General features: G+C 39.4%; 1 protein-coding gene across 12 annotated transcripts in view; it reads left to right on the top strand.

The window, feature by feature from the left end:
* The window catches only part of PRKG1 (protein kinase cGMP-dependent 1), a 1,123,517-nt gene that overhangs the window by 955,608 nt on the left and 151,579 nt on the right, over nucleotides 1–16,330 (top strand). For 11 of the 12 annotated variants that reach the window (XM_061635360.1, XM_061635359.1, XM_061635362.1 and 8 more), the window contains one exon: nucleotides 5,576–5,641. In XM_061635360.1, the coding sequence (XP_061491344.1) occupies nucleotides 5,576–5,641 (66 nt within the window). Of the gene's footprint in view, nucleotides 1–2,669; nucleotides 2,805–5,575; nucleotides 5,642–16,330 lie in introns of those variants that run through there. The other variant, XM_061635371.1, reaches the window with a different exon arrangement.

Raw genomic sequence — 16,330 nt, 5'->3', positions numbered from 1 at the left:
GTGTGAAGTGGGTGGTGTTGGACATAGGAGATTGATGTTAAAATTACCATGACGCTATCTAAGTAGCATGGAACAGGTCGTTATCATTCATCCTACCTCATATGGAAGATCATTAAGAATTGTAAGACACTTTGGCCACAACCCAATGCAGGTTGAAATGCATTTAACTCTGAATTCAATTGTAGGCACCATTCCTGTATGGAAAACAGCTATAATAGCACTTTGTGGATTCTAGTGAAACAGTCATGTGTAACATTCATCTAACAATGTAAGATATTTTGCATTTACATCTACAACAAAATATCCTACAACAAAATGTCCAATATTGTAAACCTTGATTTTTCAAACATTATGGTTATCCTTAATTCTTCATGTATCAAGTAATTTTCACAATCAGATGTTAATGAAAAAAGAAATTACATCTCCAACAACAACATACAGATAACACTTAAAGAGATCATACATGTATTCAAATCACTAAAATGACTAGATGAATATAGTTCAACTAGGTGCTTTGTATATGCACACTATGCATGCCAATCTCCCTGGGAGGTCTAAACACATAAACCCACGGACTCCCAGCCACACATACGGACTCCAAACTCCCCCCAGGGACTCCCAAACAAACACACACACAGAGGGAGAGAAAGAGATTTCCAGGCACTCCTAAACACACACACACACACACACAAACCCCAGGCACCCGCAAACATGCATATAAACACACAGCAGGTACTCCCAAATGTATACACATACACAGCCAGACAAGTCCCCAAACCACCCCACCCACAGACAAGTCCCCAAATGGCCCCCAACCCCAGGCAACTTCCAAAATGCCTCCCACCCCCAGGCAATTCTCAAAACACCCTCCCACCTCCAGGCAACTCCCAGAATGGCTCCCCAGACACTGGCTGCTCCATTTAGGGAGCTTACTGCCTGCCCTGACAGCTGCCGCGGCCACACCTCGACCGCTTACTGACGTCCTGCGTTGTCCCCTGTGCCTGCTCACCCCCTGCGCCTGCTCACCCCCTGCACCCACTTGCCTGCCCCACATGCTCACTCACCCACCTGCCCTCAGCACTCACTCGCTTGCCGTCCCCCACTCTCATCCATTCGCTTGCCTGCTGTTCTGCTGCTGCGCCCCACCCCATGCGTGACAGCTTACAAAAATATTATATCGTTAGATATATTATATTTATTAAAATTGTTATACTAATCATGAATGGCTATGGATATTTATTCTTCTCCAGAATGATGTTCGGTGTACCAATTACTGGTCCTACATTCCAGTGGCTTGTTTTATTTTTGTTGTTGTTACTGTTGTTTATTTATATAGGATCCCAGGCTATGGTCTGAAGGCACATGAGGCCATCGCCTTGCTGAAGCTAATCAGGTCTGGGTCTGGTCAGTGCCTGGATGGGAGACCACCTGGAAACCACATGTATGCTGCCTTGGGTTCCACGGTGAAAGAAAGGCAGGGTATAAATGCAACAAATAAATATATAAATATAGCGCCATCAATGCACATGGCACTGTACAGGAAAAATAAATGAATAAAAATGAATAAAACCATGTCCCTACCACAAAGGTGTACTATCTAACTAAAATTAAAAGGTACATATACTCTGGATATGCAGAATTATAAAGGTAAAATCTAAACCGAGATTCCAAAGGCTTTGGAAAAAAGAAATATTTTTAGCTGAGATTTAAAAACAATCTTGTAACCACTTAACTGGGAGTAAGTTCCATTGAAATCAATGGGGTTTACTTCTGAGTAGGCACTGCCATAGAACTTGATTGATTGATTGATTTGATTTGATTTGTATCCCGCCCTTCCTCCCAGCAGGAGCCCAGGGCAGCAAACAAAGCACTAAAACACTTTAAAACATCATGAAAACAGATCTTAAAATACATAAAACAAAACAGCATTAAAATTTTTTTAAAAAACAACCTTAAAAGGGTTTAAAACATTATTAAAACATATTAAACAATTCTGACACAGATGCAGACTGGGATAGGTCTCAACTTAAAAGGCTTGTTGAAAGAGGAAAGTCTTCAAAAGGCACCGAAAAGGTAGCAGAGATGGCGCCTGCCTAATATTCAAAGGGAGGGAATTCCACAGGGTAGGTGCCACCACACTTCAGTGCATCTTGAACCAGTTCTAGGATTCATTAACCAACCATAGCTTTTCTTTTCCTTTAAGGACTTTATTTTGATTTTAGCAAGCTCCTTCAGTTTGATAGCGAAGACAGAATGTTTGCTTCCCAAGGAACTGTAGGAAATTGCTGAGCTAGACAGGAAAATAATTAAAAAGTTTTGGCATGCAGATTAGCTTGATCCCTTGTGTGAATTAATAGGTGTCTTGTTTAACTGTGTGCTGGTATAAACCATTTGCTGCTACTTCTGTAGATGGGCAGAAGATCTCAGAGCAGCAAGGCTGTTAAGAGAGTACCAGTGATGATAGGAGGTACCCTTAAGTAGATGAACTTTGTGCTTCTTTGTGGCTCAGCAATACGCTGCTTCCATTTTGAATCCTGCTTATAGGAGACACTCCCAGAGCAGCTGTGACCTTTTCCAAGCCTAGAGGGTTTAAAGCTGGAAGGTCTGTAAAATTCCAGAGCTAGCCCAGAGTCCAAGGTAGGGTCACTGGACAGAAGGGAACAGTAGTTTTCCTAAAGAGGAAAATGGTGGCTGCAATTGTTAACTATGGGCTACTCTGACAGTGAAAATGATTCTGAGGATGAGTGTTATCTCTCTGGAAGTAGTGATGAAGATTACAGCCTTGAAGTTGAAAAAAACTTTGAGTTAGTGCTCACCAGATTATATTTTTGTAATGATTTTTTACTGACGTTTTGGGGGAAGGCTGGCACTGTGATTGTCTAGGGTGCTGCATTATAATAAACATTTGGCTTAGACTAACAGAAAGGGGTATTAATAACTTACTGCATGTTTGGAATTGGAATCATTTCTCAGTCTTAACCTACTGACTTACACAAACTGTTATTAACCTAGAGGTATATTAAGGAGTAAGCTAAGCACTATGGATAGACAGATATGTGACATAATGTACTTGGGTTAATATTCCTAAATTGTTGCGATATTAAACTTTTCTCTCGTTTTGTTAGTTTTTAAAGTTTGAGCTTAATTTCTAAAATAAGTTCTAGTAAGCTCTATTATACTTTTCAATGTGAGTTTGACTCTTTAAAAATATTAAATGACAGTTGTTCCCCTTTTCCCCATCCCCCCATATTGTAATGCACTTTAAAAAAAACCCCAAAAAGAAAACAAATGTAAATTCTGTGTTTGCACTTCCTGCTTGAGCACCACAAAATCAATTATGCTAGGCAGCACATATAGTGCCATCAGTAAAGGTAAGCAAGAGGTAGTATTAAAGGAGCATGTACAGTGCAATACAGAAATACAGAATTCTGTAATTAGCTCAAACTTTGAAAGTTTGAGGATTTATGTGTTAATGCAAGCTTGCTGGTACCATAATCTTATTAGTATACATACCTTTCTAAAAAGCCATATTGCATTGCCAACTTGACTGATACTGGATTTTGATTTATAATGTAAAGAGTCAGTTTGTATACTTACATTATATATAATGTGAAAGTAGCATTTTCATGAGAAAGAGAACATAATGCTTTTGTAATAGAGAATCCCTTTTTATTGTGCAGTATTTCTATAGAAAGCGATAAGAAGTTCTCAGTGCAATATTGTAAATGGCCTTAAAATAGCAATGCAGAGATGTTGCAATGGTGTTACAGGTGCAATATAAAATAAAGATGTAAGCTTACCCTTTTATATATCAACATTTAGAAACAATTAGCATACTTTTCACATATGAGAATAACAAATGGTAGCTGCAACAAACGGTTGCAGTGCAGAGTGTTAGTGTTCAGTATTTGAGCCACTCCCTTTCCAGGATACAGTGCCCCCTTTAATAATCAATGTGTGTGCTGTGGCCACTGAGCATGCTCAGTCTTCATTGGGCTGTTTTGGTCCCCCCCTCTTAGAGCTGCACCCCTAATATTTTGGCTCCATATGGCACTTGAGTTTGCAGTATATGTATCAGGGAGAAGAATCTATGGCCAGATTTTACTGGATTGCAACTTCTATAGTTCCTGACAATTTGCTATACAGTCGGGCCCTGCTTTTTGGCTGCCTGCTTTTCGGCATTCCACTAATACAGCGATTTTCAATTAGAGTAATTAGAGTAAGGCCCCACTCATATGGCACTTGTTCCGCTTTTATAGCATTTTTCGGGCGTCGGGCACCATTTTATTGATGAATATCCGCTTTCCAGCGGGTTTTGCTTTTCGGCAGGGGTCCGGAACTTAACCCGCCATATGAGCGGGCCCCTGCTGTACTTGGGATATTGGCTGATGCTAATGGGGCTTATCAGGTCACAGATTCCCCACCCTTATCTGATACTTCCAGAATAACAATGGTATAAAGTAAAGTCCCAAAAGTATACATGATTGTGGTAGACTGAGGTCTGTAAATGGGTCCCTGACAACTGCTCTTGTCCTGCAATCTATTACCTGTAGCCACACACGCAATGTAACTGACAGCCCAGTACTAGAAGGCAGCGCAACTAGAGCTTCAGGGGGGAAATCCAAGGGGAAGGGGAGGCTCAGTATCCTTTGGCCATTTAAATTGCAACCTACCTGTCAATTGTCAGGCACGAAGGAGAGGGCTTTCTCCATGGTGGCCCCATGGCATTGGAGCTCTCTGCTAGCTAATTTACTACAGTTCTTCAGAAAAACCTTGAAGACCCACTTATTTTTCACTGGCTTATTAATGGGTGGTTCTCTGAGCTGCTATTGAGTTCCTCAACAGTCTTGGAAAAATTGTTTATAGTCTTGTGGAAAAAATTACATTTTATCTTTGTGCTGGATATATATTTGTTATTGCTGGTTTTATTAACATTGTGATTTTTATAAGAGATTTTGTATAGGGTTGTATTTTATTATCATTGGAACAATTTTTCTCTGCTATTGCATAAATGGGCTTGAGTATGTTTTACTCATAAAGGTGGCCTATAAATATTTTAATAAGTCAAATCAATAAATAAATTTTAATCCTGAACAAGACAGACCTGCATTTAATTAATGCCATGGGTCTGCTGCCATCTCAGTTAGTTTGTGATGTGATCTTCTGAACACCTTGTTTGGTATTTGCTCTGTTCGTAAATACGACATGTAGACAATGTCAATAACACTCAGTTAAATATTCATGCTTCTTATGTGGCCCATGGTGCTTAATTAGTTGTTCATTCCTATCAAACTGAACTGCAAAATCAGAGAGACCAATAATCAGGATAAATGAATTTGTAAAAAGACATATAAATCCCTGAGTAACCTTTCTGTCAGGAAAATGACTTTTTATATGTTGTTCTATAAACATTTTGAAAGAGCTGCAAGATTTTTTAAAAAAAGCATTTTCTTTAAATGGCTTAAAATCTAATAAATCACTAAAACATAATTCTCATTTGCAGTGTACTGATTGGTTTGCATTACTGTAGAGACTGTTGGCAGTTTGTGTAAAATGTATATTGTTGTCCTTTCAGGGAAGATGTCAGGACGGCCAACGTTATTGCTGCTGAAGCTGTAACCTGTCTTGTCATCGACAGAGAGTAAGTGTGCCATTTTTACCATATGATAATAATTATCTCAAACTGATAACTGCTCATGGTAGATGTGGATTTACGTATTGCCCTTCATCATACAAGTAATCACAGGGCAGCATCCAACATAATACAAAAACATAATATAGCATGAACAGTAATTAAAACACAATCCTCAGTAGTACCATCCATAGTAAAATAGATCATCATAAAATATGGCAAGGGCTTTAGGCATCCTTTACTAATTTCCTCCAAAGAACAGGTGCTTTTACATTGTGACAGAATGCCAACACATATATCTCTATCTGCACTTCCAGGAGGAAGGGAGTTCCACAGTAGAGATGCCACAACAGAAAAGTCCCTGCCCTTTGTCACCACATAGCAATTTATGCTCCCCAGCATATGACAAGGATCAGGACATGCTGACCACAGTCCAAGCAGGATGGTATGGAAGGAGATGCTCCAGCAAATAGTTGGATCCCAGGCCATTTAGAACTTTAAAAATTAACACTAATATATAGGCAGCCAGTGCAGATCCTACAAGATAGGTGCAGTATGAGTCCATGCCAAAGCATCTGTCAGTACTCTGGTAGCAGCATTCTGCACTAGTTGCAGTCACTGGGTCATCTTTAAGGAAAGCCCTCAGTGGCAAGGCTATCCTGATCCAGGAGTGGCCAGAGCTAGTGCACCTGCCATATCTGGTAATAAGCACGCCTTGCCACCAAAACACCTGAGTCTCAAATGACAGTCCTGGATCCAGGAGTACCGCCAGACTAGGAACCTGCTCCTTCAGGGAAAGTGTGACTCCATCAAGAACAAGCAACACACCCAGTTCCCAGACACAAAGACATTGCTAACCTTCCTACATTTGTGGGAGAACAATTTACTAATCTGATATTAGCATTAGATAGATTCCAATTAAGTTACAGTTTATGTGTTTTGACAGCGATTCCAATTCTAATAAAATATATTAAATATATAAAATTGTACTAAGGACTCTCTGGTGTCTGAAATGACCCCCAAGGATAATTCCTATGAAGTTTCACAAATGCCCAATCTTTTAGCTCCTTCATTGTTTTCCAACAGTTCCAAGCCTCCTAGAAATGTGAATTAAAAAATCAACAGCAATTGAATGGTTAACACTTATCTTAAGCGCTACATCAATATGAAGCAATTATTGTGTTGCTAAATGAGAGTTTTCATTTAGACTACAATATGGTGGGTGCACAGTGTTTCATGTTCCCTCTATTTCACTTTAATCAGGCTATAAATGATGCCAATATCCTTTTAATGAAATTCTCAAATTAAAACGCACACAAAGGGATGAAGGGTGAAACACTAGATAGCAATTGTGGGGAAATACATGGAGTATGTTGTTGGAGGAAAAATGAAAATATGTTACTTTTCTGAGCTCTAATATGACCACAAATGTATATGTGTGTGTATGAATAACTCCAAGAAATAAATTTTGCAATGTGCTATAAGAAAACACTGCTTCCAAGGAAATACATTGGTTATTTAATTTATAACCCACTGAAATTGCACTGGGGCAGTATCCAGTATAAACACAGATGGGGGCTGTTACGATTGTCAACTGAATAGTTTCTGTGATATATTTACAAGAAAGGTTTTATGTTGCATAAACCAGCCGTTATGCTGTATAAATCCATAGGGAAAGATGGAAATTAATGAACCCAGTTAGACACATTTGGCAGATATTCTTTGAAGAAAGCCCACTAAATAATTACTCATATTTTATTTGAATGATTCTATATAAACATTTTGCCACTGGAACTTAATCATAATTAAAATAAATTGGTAGAATTAATCCAAAATTAGCTTTCAATCATTTGGTAATTATTTTTGATTCTTGTGACAGCAACTTAATATGTTTTCCTTTTGCTACTGACAATGTCCTTGAAGTAGCAAGAGAGTGCAAATATAACTCTAAACTTCTATGACTCAAAGTTAATCCACTGGGTACCAGAAATTTCAACAATGTTGTGCAGTTGAGTGTGACTGCATTCATGCTATTTATAGTGGAATATGTACTTAGTTGTATTGTGACCCTGGAGAATCTGATTTTGTTGTTAGCGTATCTGTTTTCAACACTCAATTAGTTATATACATGAGACTAAGTGGAGAAACTTCTTGTAGATTAGTGGAAACCTATTAGGCTTTGTAAAAAAAAGTACATGCCTGAATCCTCCATTAATAGCTTGTGTCAATGCTTTCAGGATTTTACCTCACACATTTAAGTGCACATTGAAGATGTAGTCCTGAAGCCATTTATGTCCCATAAAATCAATGATGTCATACTTCAATATATTCTTGTAGATGTCAGAGCCTTACATAAATGGAGCTTCTCTGATTAAGGTATGGGGGTCACTGCCACAAGGTGTGCCAAAGTTAGATGGCTTTTAAAAGCGATTCAGCAAATGCATGGAGTTTAGGTCCATCAGTGACCACTAGTCATAATGGCTATATAATATCTCCAGGTTCAGACAGTGTATGCCACTGAATACCATAGGGTATATACTGAGTCAGGTCTGACTAGCTCAGTATTGCCTACACTGATTGGCAGTAGTTGTCCAGAATTTCAGATACGGTTTTCCTATAGATGCTGGGGGTATGAACCCGGGACCTTTTGCATTCAAAGCAGATGCTTTTTTACTTAGCTGCATTCTTCCTTCAAATGGCTGGGCAGCACAGGCAGAAGAGAGTTATTTCCATTAAGCCCTGCTTGTGGGTTCCCCAGAGTAATCCGGTTGGCCACCTAAGGAGATGCTGGACTTAATAGACGTTTCACTGTTAAAACCCAAAGCCCTATGAGGAGAGGGTGAAAGAACTGGGCATGCTTATCCTTGAGAAAGCTTTGGGGAGATAAGATGGCACTCTTCAAGTACTTGAGCGGCTGTCGCACAGAGGAGGGCCAGGATCTTTTCTCAATCATTCCAGAGTGCAGGACGTGGAATAATGGGCTCAAGTTTCAGGCAGCCAAATTTTGGCTGAACATCAGGAAAAATCTTAACTGTTAGAGCAATATGACAGTGGAACCAATTACCAGGGAGGGGGTGGGCTCTCCAACACTGGAGGCATTCAAGAGGCAGCTAGATATCCATCTGTTGGGTGTGCTTTAAGTTGGATTCCTGCATTGAGCAGGGGGTTGGACTCGATGGCCTTCTAGATCCCTTTCAACTATACTATTCTTATGGTTGCCATGTAGCCTGGTTAGCCAGGTTTTGCCCAAATTCTAGCCATGCTACTCAGTGTCTGCTTAGCCCATTAGATGGCCTGGATTCTTAGCTTTCATCTAAAATAAGAGGCAAGTCTCTAGGATACAAGGCAAAATATGGAGGCAGTTTTCTGCCCATTTTGTGAGAAATCAGCTTATTCTCGCTTGGCATTATTCTTAGCCAATGAGGGACACCACAGCTGTCCTGGGGAAATCAAGAATATTAGTCTGCCTACCTGCTGCATATGCAGAATCTAGCAGTTTAGAAAACTGCACATGCTCACTTGATCAACACATGCAGCTCCACCCCTTATCCATAGACTTTCTGGTTGAGTCAGCAAGGAGAAGCAGCCTTCATCTGAATTGCCTCTGTTTTAGGATATGTGTCTTAAGTGGTGAATCCTGCCATCATGGAGGATGGAATAAAGGGGTATGAATCTACCAGATGGTCTCTCCCCTGAACAAATACAAGATATAAAGCAAACCTCTCTGTAGAAGAGGCTGTGGTATTAGTATTTGCATTTTTCGGCCCTGCCCTCACCCTGTTAAATGGTGCTTACTTCCAAGTAAAGTTGCATTGGAATGCAGCCTCACTCACTCTGTTGCCCAGCAGAGCCTCTGTTCAGCAGAAAAGGCTAAAAAGTATTTTTTGATACATATCCTTCTCACCAAAGATCACCCTCCTTCATTTCTTTCCCAGGAGTGGATAGTTGTATGTATACATATATACACACACGTACATATACGTATATACAAACAGACTGACTATTATTCAATGCAGTAGGGGAGTGTAACATTTCCCCTCCTTAAGACCAATAACAACGGCTTTTTCTCTCTTAAGACCTATCAGAATGGAACAGCTGCCATGTCTAATGCTAGCATAGCTTGCCAGGTCTCTAGAATTCACTGTTTTTTTATTTCATTTTTTTAAAAAAGAGGTGCCATCACTCAAGTCCCCATCAAGTTCCAGCCTTTATCATAGAAGGCTGTGTTTCCCCTCTCCCTGAGCTGGTATGTGAGTATCAGTGTATTAAAGACACTTCTCACATGCTCAGACACTACTCTCCTTAGATAAGATGATTGACTGAAGTGATAATATTGAAATCTTTATTTCTGTCTGCATTACAAGATGTAGTGGTGTGTTCATTTCACATTTCCTAATTGTTGGTACAGACAACCTCTTGGTCACAATATTGCTTTTAATTGATGCTTTTCTGGTTTTTTGTTTTATACTTGATTTTTATACTCCTGCATTGACTGTTTTATATTTGTTTCCATTTTGTATTTTATTATGTTTCTATATTGCTTGTGTATTTTTATTGTTTTTATTATGTTTGTAAACTGCTCTGAGCTCTGTTTTTAATGGTGGATATAAATCCTCTTAATAAATAAATATTCCATAGTATTAGAAACTAGAATCTAGGCATTTAAGGCTGCAAATGTAAGGTGCTTTTTTAAAAGTTTCCTTACATCCTCCCCAGTTCTTAGTGGTAATTACTAGGCACAAGAACAAAACAACTGGATGATGCAACCATTAATATGCTTAATTTGCATAATTAGCAAAAATTGCATAATATGCAAGTCAGCCTGCCTGGATTTGTGGAACTGAAATATGGCAACCCTAACTATGCTATCATTCTATGACCCAATCCAGAAGAGCTGTTCTTATGTTCTCAGGTTCTGTTCACTTCAATGAAGGTGGTAGCTCATCAGGAACAAAGGGACTATACCCACAGAATACCCTTACCATTGAACTGAATGAAACATTCTGCTCTCCCAGGACCACTGAATTGGGGGAATTGAGTGTAATCCAGATAAATTTAATTACAGGTAGCTGAGCATCTAAATCCTATGGATTCCAACTTGACCAGGCTAGTAGCATTCTACATGAATTTTTGATCACCTCCTGCACAATCTGTGTAAACATGAGAGATTATTAAAACTGAACAGAAAGCATAAGAAAGGCATTTGTTATCAAATTAATGTATATGAAATATTTTTTACATGTGAATTACAATGTACATTTTGCATTCACATTACAAAGCCATTTAGCCCCCCCAAATGAAACCTTATATCAGAAAATATATCAATGTTATCTGTTTTTATCCTTTACCTGTGATTATAATGTATATACACACAGAGTGTGTGTGTTCTGCATCTACTTATCAGCATGGCAGAGTAAGTGAAGAATATTTCTTTCGGTTTTAAAAAAAAAAGGAAAAGGTTTCCTGTATATGAAGATCTGCCCACATGCTTTCCTGGATTAGTATGGATCACAGTCCAACAGATGAGTACTGCAATGGGCATCTGGTACCTTCCTGCTTTCATGTGTATATATAGCAAAGCTCTTCTTGCCAAACATTTCATGGACTTTAATAATGGGACATAGTTGTGAACAAATTTCCCTATAATAAAGCCCCTGTGTAAAACAGAATGTGTTGAATTTCAGAACAGGTGATTCTCACATAAATGTTGAGGATCATTATCCAACTCAATACAAAATTGCAGCCCCAAACCTTTGCTTTATAGTTTAATCCTAAACACATCTATTTGGAAGCAAATCCCATTGACTTTCCTGACTCTTCCACATTAATGTGCTTAGGACTGCAGTCTGTTCAGTCTTCTTTATTGCTGATACCCTTTATTTTACATTAGTATAAATGTCAGAGCTTTATGCTCTCAGTTATATTTGACATACCTGAATTGTGGACAAATAATGAGACCAATCATTTGATTAGTCATATTAGTCATAGATTATTCTATTGTGTGATGCCCCCTGGTACAAGAGGACTGCTTATGATATTCGTTATTTTACATTTTCAATATAAAACTAGAGTTTCTCTTTCAAAGGCAGCATTCACTAAACTGCAGAATGTGAAAATTTGGTATTGCCTATATAAATAGGAAAGCAAATAAATAGGGCATTTCAGGTTCGTTCATTTGGTCATAGATGGAAAATATTAAGGAGATTCAGTACAGAAGGTATATATTGCTCATAAAAATAACCCAAGTTTTATGGCACCTCAAAAAGTATTGGTCTTAAGAACATAAGAAGAGCCTGCTGGATCAGGCCAGTGGCCCATCTAGTCCAGCATCCTGTTCTCACAGTGGCCAACCAGGTGCCTGGGGGAAGTCCGCAAGCAGGACCCGAGTGCAAGAACACTCTCCCCTCCTGAGGCTTCCAGCAACTGGTTTTCAGAAGCATGCTGCCTCTGACTAGGGTGGCAGAGCACAGCCATCATGGCTAGTAGCCATTGATAGCCATTGATAGCCCTGTCCTCCTGTCTTGGATGTCAGCAGTATTATTCTATGGTAATTTTATTTTATTCTTGAAAAACATTGTTTATTATACAGCCACGAGAGTGGCTGTATACTATAGCCAACATAGATTTTTCAAATTCTGCAATGTTAAATTGAAAATACCCCCATGCCATCCTGATGTCTCCCATAAGCTCATTTCAAAACACAACCTTACAAAACTTATCATCCTGAATGCAGAAACACTTGATTAAGAACCTTGTAAATTTTTATGGTGATACACAAAACAGTCACAGAGAATTGAGAGTTCAAAGTCTGAAAAGAGGGGGGGGGGAAACCCAGACCCTTTTTCGACTTTTTTCTGTCAGAGTACTCATAATTTGTTGAAATTAATTAAAAACCAGCTGTGTTCACTGAGTACCTGTAATCCTATTACTGACTTTGCCCTCTACTCAATATTATTTGCCCCATATTATTTGATATAAATCAAATAATAAATAAATAAATAAAATAATACTTTTACCTTCATTTTCTGAAGTTTAAAAGTTTAAAGAATGCCTGACTGATTTTTAATTAATTTAAGAATTTTTACCTTGAACTGAATGATAATGTCAGGCATGCTCAGTAAGGACCAACTGTCAGGGTTCTAAAAGCCAGACTCACAGCCGCTTGGTTTGCCTAATTGGGGGCCACACCCACACCAGGCCTTTTTTCACTTTAGACAGTTATGGCTTCCCCCAAAGAATCCTGGGAAGTGTAGTTTGTGAAGAGTCCTGAGAGGAGACTCCTGTCCCCCTGACAGTGCTCCAGTGACCAGAGTAGTTTAACAGCCACTCTGATTGAAGCTCTGTGAGAGGAACAGGGCATCTCCTAGCAACTCTCAGTACCCTTCACTAACTACACTTCCCAGGATTTTTTGGGGAGAAACCATGGCTATCTAAAGTGAAAAAAAGGTCTAGTGTGGATGTGGCCAGGGACATCTTTGGCTTAAATTTGGGTGGGAAGCTACATGTGCCTGCTGCAGAATAAAAAGGTGGGGGGAAAGAGCAATGATCTTGTTCACAATGTTTTCCTTTTGTAAAGGAAAGAGGCTTACCCTCTGCCCACCCACCCAATCTCCTCCCCCTCTCCTCCCTGCCACTCCCCCAGGTCAGTTTCACCTATCCTAAACATGATTTCACAGAAATAAATCCCACTGAACTAAAAAAGTATGCAAATGATCAAACCCACCCTCCCTTCTCCTCCCTCCTACCTGTCCCTCTTGCCCCTTTCCTCCCCCTCCTTCCCCCTTCCCTTCTAATCCCCTCCTTCACCCTCCCCATCCTCACCCTCCTCCTCTTCCTCCCCATGGTCAGTTTTACCTATCTTAAACATGAGTGCATCGGAGTAAATTCCATTGAAATCAATAAGCATACAAATGATCAAACGTGCCCTCCCTCTCCTTCCTTTGCCCATCCCCCTCCAATATCCTCCTTCCCCTTCCTTCCGCTCCCCTCTCTTTCTCCTTCCCTCTCCTCTCCCTTCCCCCTCCTCCTCCACCATGGAAAGTTTTACCTATCCTAACCATGATTGCAGAGGAGTAAATCCCATTGACCTCAATAAGCATGCAAATGATCAGACCTGCTTTTCCCCTCCTTCCCCTCTCCTCTCCCTTCCTCGTGCCCTCTCCTCTCCCTTCCTCCTCCCCTGCCCACTCCAGCCTTCCCTCCCTCCTCCCCTGGTCAATTTTACCTATCCTAAGCATGATTGCATGGGAGTAAATCCCACTGAACTCAATAAACATGCAAATGCTCAAACCTGCCCTTCTCCTCCCCTCCCCCTCCTGCCTGCTCTCATCCCCTTCCTCCCCTCTGCCCTTCCCTCCTCCTCCTCCTCGTCTCTGCATCCCCTGTGGTCAGTTTCACCTATCCTAAATATAATTGCAGGGGAGTAAATCCCACTGAACTCAATAAGCATGCAAATGATCAATCCATTCTCAGCAAACTTGCTCAGGATCCCATTTCTTACCTCCCGAATTAAAAAGCAGAGAAATTCACTCATAGGCAAAACACCTTGCAGTTTAACAACGTACCTATAGCCCACAGCTTTTCTATCCAACTTTAAAAAGCAGGGAAATTGGGCAGCTATAGTGAATGCACCAGGGGAACAGGAGACCTGACCTCCACTCTGAGATATTGGACTGCCCTACAAATTTGTCAAAATGCAAACACAATTTGGGTTGGTCTTTCCCAGTCCAATCCACTTCCTGTGTAGCTTGGAAGAATTTGGTAACATGTGCCTCTGAGCATATGGTCAGTGGTGGCAACACCTGCAATCAGCCCAAATAATAGAAACAATACATGTCCTGTGCTGATCTTGTTTTAGCAGCTGGGAAACAACATTGTTCAGACAGCTGATATAGTTCAGATAGTCACTTTAAATATGTCTGATTTACTTTGCAATTTTTGTGAAGTTTCCTATAGGAAATCATTTTCTTTTGTTTCTATTTCTACGAATATGTGAAGTACAGCAACACTTTGCAAAATTTACACTAAAAAAACTCCAAAAATAACTGTGGAATAATGGCACTGACTATTCTGCAGAATAGTCTCCCAGTGAACATCAGGAGTGTCTCAGTTTGCACAAGATAAAACAGTGGGAGGTGAAATCTAGCAAAATTCAAGGTATGCTCTACGTTTTTAATTGACCATGCCCACCTTGCCTTAAGTGGAGTGGTTTAAACATAACAGGCTGAAAACATGCATCTTGGTGCAGGCCAAGTTTGTTTTTTCCAACAGCTAGAGTCACTGCTTAAGTAGCAACATATTGTAATCAGTCAGATTTTACATCAGACTGCAGTTTCAGATTCAACTGTTAATGCACCCCAAATAGAAATAGAACATAACCTCCAGTTTGAAAGACAAAAAGCTGTCTTCACCATCATATGACTTTGACCAATAAAAAGGCTTTGAAATTAATAAAAATAAATTTGACACAGGTTTCTAGGATGAATAATGATGGAATAAAATTTTCTAGATTAGATTCTCTGTAGAAACAATAGTAAAACAGAAAAGAAGCAAAGTAAGAAGAACACCAACAAACATACAAAAATGTAATTCTCCATCTTTGGAGATGGCAAGTGTTGCCAACACTCACCATATGCACGTTACCAAATTCTTCCAAGCTACACAGCAAGTGGATTTGACTGTGAAAGACCAACCCAAATTGTGTTTGCATTTTGACAGATTTGTAGGGCAGTACAATATCTCAGAGAGGAGGTCAGGTCTCCTGCTCCCCTGATGCATTCACTATAGCTGCCCAATTTCCCTGCTTTTTAAAGTTTAATAGAAATATTTGTAGGCTATTGGTACATTCTTAAACTGCAAGTTTTTTTGCCTATTAGTGAATATTTTTACATTTTATTTAAATATGTGTTTTGGCATATATTTTCTTGAACATGTTGTGTATTTTGAGCATCCTAATAGATTGATCTATACATTCAAATTCAATCCCTATTTTTTGCCTATTAGTGAATACATTCCTGGATAAGAAGTTGGAAATCACAGCCTTTCCTTTTGGAAGAGGACATCCAAGAACTCAAAAGTTATTGTTGGATCATAAAACGTAAGACACTAGCTAATTTAGAGGGAAAGAAGTGCCTGTTCTGAAACAGAACCCCATGTTTAAACATTAAGAAATTGAAGGGTAAAAATATAGTGGCACGAAAAAAATTGTTATTTGAAACCACCTCCATGTTAACAACAGATGTACGTGATAGACAGGTTAGGACTTAAAATAGTCTGACTTAGGACAGCTGGTGTAATATAACAGTAATGGATCTACCAAGTATTTCCAACATTAATTCTATGAATCTGTTGTTTGGGTTTCTTTTTAAAGAAAGAAAACCTCATTAGTACTGACAGAATACCAATGACATGAACTGAAATACCATGCTGGGAATAGTTTGCAGGTTTAAACTAAACTTGTCTATCATAGAGGCATTTCCTGCAATTCCCCATTTGATCTACTCAAATGAGTTTATGTGTTGCAATCCAAAGACACAACAAAAGAGACAATTAAAAAGTGAATATAAACACCAAAAGAGCACTGCTGGGTTAGAACAAGGATCCATTTAGTTTAATATTGTTCCCCCTAGGATTGTGCTAAATATACTTCCGTGAACATTTTTGGCACATTTGTGGAAGTGCAGTGAGGGCAGAAAATGG

This window comes from Rhineura floridana, chromosome 7, assembly GCF_030035675.1.
Source record: "Rhineura floridana isolate rRhiFlo1 chromosome 7, rRhiFlo1.hap2, whole genome shotgun sequence".
In the NCBI taxonomy this organism is placed as follows: Eukaryota; Metazoa; Chordata; class Lepidosauria; order Squamata; family Rhineuridae; genus Rhineura; species Rhineura floridana.
This window is presented reverse-complemented; position numbering and strand designations above follow the sequence as displayed.